General features: G+C 39.5%; 1 protein-coding gene across 2 annotated transcripts in view; it reads right to left on the bottom strand.

Annotated features, from left to right (window-relative positions):
* Window positions 1–1,244: 1,244 nt before the first annotated feature.
* FMN1 (formin 1) overlaps window positions 1,245–9,954 on the bottom strand; it is a 454,272-nt gene continuing 445,562 nt past the window's right edge. For both annotated transcript variants that reach the window (XM_043471390.1, XM_043471391.1), the window contains one exon: window positions 1,245–9,785. In XM_043471390.1, coding sequence (XP_043327325.1) covers window positions 9,741–9,785 — 45 coding nt within the window. In that variant the 3' untranslated portion in view covers window positions 1,245–9,740. The remainder of the gene's footprint in view (window positions 9,786–9,954) is intronic.

Genomic DNA, 9,954 nt, shown 5'->3' with positions numbered 1-9,954 from the left:
CATATCCAGGTGAAAGTAGACAGCTACACTCTAAAGGGGAATTTAGTCTCAGGAATTTATGGCCTGTTGGACCATCGGCATACCTGGACTATTTAAAGAATAGGTAAAAATGCATACTTAAAAATTCAACAGGTACCATTATGCTCTGCAAGGGAGAGTAAATCTCAGTAAATCAAAGAGGCAATTCTTCCTAAGGTGGAATATTTTTCCTAGGTCTTCATGATACAGAAGTCTCCACCCTCTACTAAGTGCTTTAATTCAGGGTACAGCTTTAATAATGGTTTCTCCAAACCCTTAGGAGCATTTGAACCCTACTTTCCAAACAACAGTTCTAGAACATTTCTCCATAATGGGGTTTTTTGAAGAAAAGAACTTAATGTGATGAATGAGTTGAGCAGTGGGAAGGGCTTTGGCCTTAGGGTCAAGAGATGTGGATTCTGGTCTTGATGTACTTACTAATGCTGAGTATAACTTTCAACAAGTCCCTTGAATTACAGTGGTTTTCAACTCTGTGAAATGGAGATTTTTATCCAGTGTCCGAAGATTTTTGCAGCTCTATGACTCTGATTTTAAAGCTTTCCTAGTGATAAAATGTCTCCCCAGATGATAACTATGTGTGTTCATTAAACCCATTAGGGCATATTTCAACAAACTTCTAGAACTCAAGAGTGCATGGCATTCAGGTATACTGAACAAATGAATCAGTTAAACATGCAATCACACAGATTGCTCTTCTATTTCACAGAGCAGTGTTTTGCTGAAAGTCTTTTAGTTTTTTCATAAATACCTGCATTTATCTTATCATCTGCCTGAAAAGAATTTGAATGTTGTCTTTAGTGTTAAAATACAATCATATTTCTGTTCTGTTTCCATACTCTACCAATTCATAACACAAAGTCGCCAATCCTTGTGGTTCTCCACCCCACATCCAACCTTGGGTAATTTATGTTCAAGTAGAATTGCTTTCAGGTCCGTACAACTGAGACCATGCTTGGCTGGTTTTGTCTGTTTGGTGTCAGCCTTGAATGCCTAGCCAGATTTCCCACTGTTGGTGTGGAGAACAGAGGAGAAAGAAGAAAATGCGAATGATGGACTTACCGAGATCCAGCTTTTGTAGTTCAGCAGTAATGCTGCCCTTAAGCAATAATGCAAGTTAGAAATGATTGGTATTCTCCACATTAGAGCACTGTTGGGATACTATCTTAAATGCCTCTTGGAAACAGATCTGCACTGCACACCACACAGACATGAAACCAAAATTTATTAAAATACCCTTAGCATATTTACAATTGGAAGCCATGAATGCAGTTCTCTGCAAGTTCCAAAAAAATAGAATTCTATCTCTTAAAACAAATTAACAGAGGTATCAACAGTAGGATAAATATAATCTTTCAGAGATAGATGTCTTTGAATAGACAATCTACATTTTCTAACCAATATATATATTATGTACAAAAATACAATTGATGTGGGGACCAAGTAATGTCAAGAAGGAAAAATATACACACACACACATATATTCATTATGTACACATCAGTATTGATTCCTTCACCTTTTCTTTTTAAAAATAAATACTTCATTTGGTTTGCAAATAACATTTACAAGTTCAACTAGAGAGCATTTCTCAGTTTTGACAAAATTAAATATGCAAATTAGAAATACATATTTTTAAAAATTTAAAGGGAAAAAAATACCTGAATCCAATTAGCTTATTACATTAAAAAATATCCACGAGTATGTAATGTAAGCGTTCATGTCTTTAAAGTGCCTTCTCATTTCTCAAACTGTCTTCATTATTGCATTAAAAATCCTTTAAGATTACATCTACAGATTGGTCTAATAATTAAACAGAGAAGTCAACTTTTTTCTAGGTCAAATGGTTGAATATTTAAGATACGCTTAAACTTTCTTTTTAAGTGCTTTCAAGAGGGTAACAGTTACTGCTGATCTGAAAATAACCACAAATTGTCAACATCCTGATCCAGCTTCATGAAGATGTCTGAATCATGAGTGGTAGTAAGAGCTGAGGGGCAATAAAAAGCCTGTGATTCAAAATATTTGCACAGAATTCAGTCACTTTGTCCAGCAGCACAGAGATTCAACACTCGAGTCTTACGCCTCATAGCTGGTGACCTGGACTGATTTATACATTTATCAAAAGAATGGTCCTTCATTAGACAGTTTTAAAGTAAAACTCTCTGGGAAACTGAGAAGGACTGGAACCACCCCTCTCCTCAAGCTTCTTAAAATAAAGTAGAATAATAATAAAAAAAAGAAATGTATTTTCCATCTCTTTTATGGATTTTTCCCTCTTTGCTTAAGTGATGAGGTGGTGCTGACATTAACAAGAAGCAGTCACAAGGCTGTGTCTCTCTTGGTGACAGCAGAGCTCCCTGTCCACAGGGCTGGGGGATGGGGCATGGGTGTGGGACGAGGGGGTGAGGGCTCAGGGGCACTTCAGGTGTCTGTGCGGGAAAGAGGGAGAGAAAGCTGGGTCCTGGAGAAACAGTCAAGGGAGGCAAACGTCACTGTGGGATGTGAAGGAAAGGGAGGCAATGCAGAAGTACTGAAAGGAGAAAAACGAAATGAAGCTTGATGCCAAAATGAACTTTAAACAGGCAGAGAGGAAACAGGAAGGTTCATGGACAACTGATCCCATGGAAGTTAATCTGATATTCAATGGAGTTATTTCAGCAAGCACAGGCCAGTCCACTGGTATGTACCTGCTTTTCCAGCACACCATCAAGCGTGGGCCAGTACGAGATACCGGGCACTCCCACTGCCCTCACACCTATGCCCTGAGCTTCCGTTGAAAGACTGCCCATGAAACAACCATGGCAACAGTCACCAGCTCCCTAACAATGCATTATATCAGCAAAACATTACACCCTGACCTTGTTCAAATTTTCCTTTTCTACTGTCTATTTTTCTCCCTCATCCCATTGCTTGCAATCTCATAAGGCAAAATGAAGACACATAACTGCAAGGATCAAATTAATTTTCGGAAACAGGATCGAGGGTGTTGCTAAGAAAATTAAACCCCAAAGGTCTTGAAATAATTTACATTTCTGTTAGGCCTGATTCTCATTAGGACACTGACTGACTTCATTCGGGTTCTGGGCATGCAGGCCACTACTGACTCTTCAGACCAAAGCACGATCCCCTAAATCAAAGCCCAGGGGCACTCTGCTTCCCGTGCTAGTCTAAATTAGAACTCGACGAAAAGGAAAAGACTATGATGAATCAACGACATGTTTTCTCCAAAGAATCTTAACAATTATTCAATTTCTAATTTTAAAAATTTCTTTTGAGGAATATCTTCGATTGTTTCTTTAAAGAGAAGTCCCCTCTTCTTAATGCTTATGTTCTTCAAAGATTCTACACCCTACTAACAGTAGGGTCACATTATTTGTATCTTGAGAAATTAAAGAATTGTAAAATTAATATTTGGCATAGATTTAGCTCAAAATCCCATGTGTGCCACCCTGGGCTAAGAGAATGGTCACTAGACTTTCCCCTCTTACCCATGGATTTGTTTCTAAAGGAAATGGACGTCTTTAGAGGATTTTGCAGGGGGCAATCTGAGTGGGTTGACACTTCATGCCTTGGTGGTCAGATGTGAAGGAATAAGATTATAGATAGGAACAAGTTGCCAAGAACAAAGGGGGAAAAATGAGCTACTTATAGTTCGCTGAAATCTATCTAAGATGTATAGATTATAAAGCTCTTAATCTCTTTGGGGGAGAACAGTATAATCTTTGTATGCTATGTATACAATTTTATATACTTCATGGAAACCTGGAATTCAAAAATCCATCCCAAGAGATCCCAGAAAGTTGTGCATCCCTAAATACACCTATCAACCATGTCATGGGGCAGTGGAGGATAACTTCCTTTATACTCAGTGGTCCATGGGACTAGCCTTTCCTTCTGGAAAGCTGACCCATATGAATAAACAAAAATACATTTGTTTCATGAGACAAGAGTGGAAGCAAGTCTGAGAAGAGAAAAGGGAAGGAAAGCATGTATAATTTTGCCAAAGATGTTGACAGACCTCTGGGAATGCATGCCTGAATACATTAGATTTTTTACTTGATATACTAAGTATAACACACTGCCAGCTCACACTATATATGGGGAGAAGTACTCATTCTCTTTTAAGACATTCTTACAGCTTCAAAGACAGAAGAACCCCTTGGTGTCTGCACGGGTAGAATTTAGGCAAACACTCAGCCTACAAAACAGCTTAAGGGTGGTAGAAGGTTGTTTATTCCATGGAGAAGAAGGCCAAGTTGCTGTGGGAAATTGGGCTCATTTGCATTTTTCTCACCCAGTGCTACTGAATTTCACACAAAGCATTAAAAAAAAAAAAAACAAAAAAAACCAGCCCACAGAAGTCTATGAATAAGCTTTCAGAAAAGGAGATACAATGGAGATTCTTAGTATATTTAATATTAAAAAACAGAAAGTTATATGAGATGGAATGTAGAATAAATTAATGGCTTTAGCCACCACTCTATATAAAAACTTGAGATTAAACCAGTCTTCCCCAGATTATAGCGTGAAGAAGATATTCATGAACAAGTGTTCCAGAGACATAATACGCAAGAATGAGTTTGAGCTCTGACTAAAGTGAACCATCATGTCAGAGAAGGGAGGACAAGAAGAAAAAGGTGCTCTGTGTTACTGTTTATCACCAGGATGACTGAGAGAGGAGCTGGGGCTGGAGAGGAAATGAATCCAGAAGCACCATTGAGGACAGTCTGACCTACCAGATGAGGCTTGACTTGCCCCGCTAACCTCTTCATTGGTAGAAACCTCATGGGCACCTTAGGAGACAGAGACATCTTGCTGACATTTTTCTATCTTCACATTTCCAAGTCAGCTGTCAACTACAAAAATTTCCCAAATGCTAAGTTTATATCAGAGTGTTGATTAAGGGTCTTGGAAGAAATAAAACTACTGAACTGGATTCCAGTCTGACATGTTAATACTCTGGAATTCACTACTTCCCAGCAAAGCACTGATCTGGGAGGGTCTGGTAGATTGCCCGCTCCCTGGGAGGGGAAATGAAGAACTGTGAAACTAAATTTCAGTGCCTCTAACAAGGTGTCAACAACTGACGGGTTTGCAGAAATGACACAAAATGAGCCTCCGAGTCACATACAGCGATGTAAGTGAGCCCAGTGATGCCTGGATTCAATCACTAATGGAGTTATAAATACAATTATGTGAGTCTCAGGGAGCCAGACCCGCTGAGGCCTGTGCCAAAAGGTGCCTTTAAGTGACTTCTGCACCAATAACAGACAAGGTTCCATCCAGCCAGACTATTTCTCTCCATAGCTGGAAAATGGAAATATGATCAACCGAGTTATTTACATTTTGGAAAAGTTAAAAACTAGCCATTCATTTCAAATACTGTAGACTTGTCTGCACAGACTTGTTTCTCTTGTAGATTTCTTTATGATAACAAAGTAGCTGACATGAATGAAAGTTCATTTCTTTATTCAGTCCACTCTCTTTAGCTGTGTTTCTACGGTAAAAACCTGATAAATGAAGTGTGGTATTTATGGTTTTCTGGATGGTCCATCCATTTATGAACTGCTCTTACAAGAGAATCAGAGAAAGGAAATTTTAATTGTCTAACACTTCTTTCTCTACATACCACTTCTCTTTGTATGTGATTTTTCCAAAAATAAATTGTTCAGAGCAATACTTCACTCTCTTAAATCCACTCTGAAAATTGCCTGGTTTAGGCTGAAGTCTCAAGTGGGCAGTTAAGAGCTTTTGCTTTGTCCACACTCATCAGCCCTCACAGCTGTTCAAATTCTTATATGCTTAGGACCTCTACAATACTGGGTGTCACAGTATGTCCTTCTTTTGTGATTCAGGAACTAATTACTTTGTTGACTTCCAAATTTCTGATGCTTCTTTTCCCCTTCTACCTTTTGGTCTTTTTGTTTTAAAATGATGAGAACGGTCAAGATCAAAGAAAAATGAAGCTCAAATCTACTGGAGAGTCCTTGTTAGCAATTTTTAGACTATTTACACTAATTATAGAATGGGATATTTGATATTTGCATCAGTTATTTTGAGGGGGAAAGCTATGTTTTATTGACTTCTTCCTTCCTCTTCACACAGAAAACCCCAAATTGGTTTTATTTTTATTTGGCAAGGGTGGCAGTACTACAAAACAGACCAATTTAGAATATCAGGGAATGAAGTTCCCATGTCAATGTTACCGTCTGGTTACTGGGAAAGAGCCCACCGGTCTGCACTTTAATTCCCTTTCATATTCTGGCTGACTAGGTGCTGTCTCTGTGTGCAACGATCTATGTCAGTGACACCAGGCAAGAATGAAATAGAAATAAAACATCATGTCCAACAAAGACGTAAAATTAAAATTTCCCCATGCAGGTGGTATAATCTAGAGAGAGAGATGTGCAATCCCAGTCCAACAAGCAAATCTTTATCAAAAATACACTTACATATCTTTTGATACATCTGATCACAGTCTTGGAAGGACTGTACCAATGACTTCTTCACCTTGCTGAATACTACCAAAGAGTTTTATTCCTTCCTTTAATCTTCACCAACAGCATATGAGCTTTTAGGGAAATGCCTTTCCTTATGGTATTTATGAGAAAAGGAGGTGCATCAGAGCAGCTGAGCAGGTGTGTAGCTTCTACTATTCTCACCGGGACGAAAAGAGGACTGGAGACCGGAGTCAAACCTGGCATTCAGTTTCTCATCATGTTGCCCACTGTTTTGGCTAAAACATTTGAAGATGGAAGAGCATGCCTGGATCTCTTTATTCTACTTCTCAGATTTCAGACTTTTTTCTTCATAATTCCTGGGTAGTTGCAATGAATGTTTAAAGAGATTTCATAGACATCAACTCAAGGATTCAAAAGGTAACTTCTGAGCAGCAGGTCTATCACCTTTGATTCCTGGGCCTTGACCATCACATCATTCATTTCTTCTTGGCTACCTTTTCCCTTTTTTTTTTTTTAACCATGCCTCTGCCCATAAACTGCCTCTTCTTGGGTTAAAAGGCATAGAGCACACCCCCTCCTCACTTGATCCTCAATACTTCATAGGCCTGTTTTTTACCTAACATGTTTGTATAATGCTTTTACGTCATATATGATATACTTGTGTGCTCGATGATTATGCAGGTTATGCAAGAATCTGAACTGCTATCCACTATGCCCTCAGCTTTAATGAATCTTAACTAGGCAGAGATGATGTTGTTATAAGTTAAGGTATTTCTCTGAATCTGACTAGTAAGTCAAATATGTCTGGTTAGACACAGAGTAGAAATACTGGCCACTGTCCCTCTTGGGCAGGCAGGGCTGTGCTAAGAACAGCCAGACATGCCCAAGCTGCTAAGTGTACCCCAACTACTTACTCCTGTGTAGTTAACACAATCTCAGCTGCATTTTGGATGGGTCATTCTCTCGGGGCCTCCAGGTTGTTTTAGATGGTCCACCTTAGACAAAGTCTTGTGAACTTTTACCAAGCATTGGGTCAAGTTACAAATGAGGGCACCGTCACACTGAAGTCCATGTATGGACTTGGGAGGGGTGTCCAGATACCTAATGCAGGATGCAAATTGGGTGAGAATCATGGGAGTCCTGCCATGGTGTCTTCACACACTAATGGTATATTGCACTCACTAGGTTTTCCCAACAGAGGTAGGCAAACTTTGCTCTTTAGAAAAGGTTTTATTTTACTGCCAATTTCTGGTCTGTCCACTAGAATGAAATCCAACTTGAGCATGGGTAAAACAGGTGCTTTTTCTTTTGTCTGATAATACTAGAAGGACTGTCACAGAGCATGGGGTAGCTGTAAGCAAGATTTGTTTCAAATTGAGGAATTTCTTAGGTCCTCACCATTAAGTGAAAATGAAGAGAAAAACAATCAAAGAAAGCAGTATGAAAGGCTTGCTCACAAGCAACTGCTATTAGTCATGTAAGTTCTTACCAGCTCTTCTGTTTTGCTTGTCTCATTCTTTTATTTTTTTGGGAAAAAAACAAACCATGTTATTATATCCCCCTTTTAAAAAAATTATTAGAAAGAGTGGCTAGCACCTGCGGGAATATGGCTTTGTGACTAGATTTGATCCTGACTGCATTCCTGGGCATTGTATTAGGATATGGTGCTGCTTTAATTGGCTGTATCTATTATGGGGTCCCCGTGGGGGCTGATAACTAGCAGGCAGGTCCTGGGTAGACACTCAGGTACCTGGCAAGTTGAGAGATTCTGGCAAGATGCTGGGGCAAGGGGCAGCTCACACATGACCAGCAGATGGGGAAGGGTTTTAAGGTTTCTGCTCTTCTCTAGATGGTCTCCCATCAGTTGGGAGGAGAAAGCTTGGACCTCTCTCCTTTCAAGACTGAAACCTGATAGGCTTTGATCCTTACTTCAGTTCACCCCAAGTCTCACTTCTCCTCTCACAGCATAGGAGAGTGGTTTAAGGTAAAAATGTCAGGAGAGAGGTCCAAGGTGGTTTTCCTGTGACTCTAGAGGCAGTAATCACACAGGCTTCCAGGGTCAGAAAAAACTGCCTATTGAACTCAAAATTCAATATCAGTGTAATCACCTTCTTCCCATTTTGATGTAAAGAACTTTTTTTTCTACTCTCTCTTTTTGGGACATTAACCCCCACCCCCCTGCTTCAACCATAGGTCACATGTCTGTCAGTCAAGGTCATGATAAACAGCTGCAAGTAGCATTTTCTCTCTTGTCTAGACACTGCCTCCTGGGGTGCGTGGGAGAGGCCCAGCCATATTCAGTCCCAGAACCTGGTGTATAGCTAAGCTGCAGGTCAACATGGTGGATCCACTCATAGATGATTTGAGGTGTGAAATGTACTCTGACTGACACTGGGTCACTCATCAAAGCAGATGCTTTGACCCCAAGTCTGTTGCTGCTCAGTTATCATAGTTTTTTTTTTTTCCTTAAAAGAAAGGGTAGAGAATTCCTAGTGGCCTAGGAAACCTCAATGAACTGATATGAAAACAGAAGAATGGGTCTTGCTAAATGGCTGATGCCAACGACCTGTATTATAATTTGTTCTCCAGAAAGAAGTTTATGACTATTTAACCCCCTTCTCCATCCATGTATAAATCCATTTTCTGTTCTTTCTAGCACATGAAAAACAATGAAAAAATAACCATTTCTTGAGTGTGGGGCATACAGTCTTGGGCCTCTTAAAATAATTCTGGTAAGTCTCAACATTTTTGGCAAGAAGGGTGCTTCAGGATCTTGCTGCAATAGAATCAAAATTAAGATCAATAATCAAACCAGCAGGCTTGATTATTCTAAGGATCAAGGCTTGAACTTGCTCAAGGCAGCTGTCACAAAATATCCATCTCTTCTTCTGTCACAAGTTTACATATATCTTGCCTGGGTTAGAAAGCTTGAGGTCTCTGATTTAAAAAAAAAAGAAGAAGAAGAAGAAAAAAAACTCAAAAATCTTGGTAATTCTCTGGTCTTGTAGCAGAGCAAATTTTGGACCTTTGGAAGAAACAGTTCTCAAATATTTCTTCAGTGGCATTTCATTGTTGCTATGGCTTAACAAGGGGCTTCTTTAAGAAGGCACAGGGTGCTCAGAAAGGGATGAGCAAAATAAACATTGAGTGACATATCTTTTGAAGACTTCTTGTAGCATTGGTGTTACAGAGGATCATGCGGGTACTATGCCTCACCATCGTTGCTTTCCCACATCTCTGTGTTAGTTGGTGCTCACACTGGCTTCCTTCTGACGCAGTCTTTCCTTCTGTTATTTGAGACAAAAATTGAGTTAATTATTATTCCTTTTTCTAAATTTTCACCTTTCTCAAATTTTGGTATGTTTCTCAAATGTTGATCTATGATGCTGAATAGAGTTGGACCAAATGCCCTAGAAATGACAGGACAGAGGCCTGGGGAAGGAGCAGTGGATAATG

Source organism: Cervus canadensis, chromosome 6 (assembly GCF_019320065.1).
Source record: "Cervus canadensis isolate Bull #8, Minnesota chromosome 6, ASM1932006v1, whole genome shotgun sequence".
Classification (NCBI taxonomy): domain Eukaryota; kingdom Metazoa; phylum Chordata; class Mammalia; order Artiodactyla; family Cervidae; genus Cervus; species Cervus canadensis.
The sequence above is the reverse complement of the archived record's forward strand: the minus strand, read 5'-3'. Positions and strand labels throughout refer to the sequence as shown.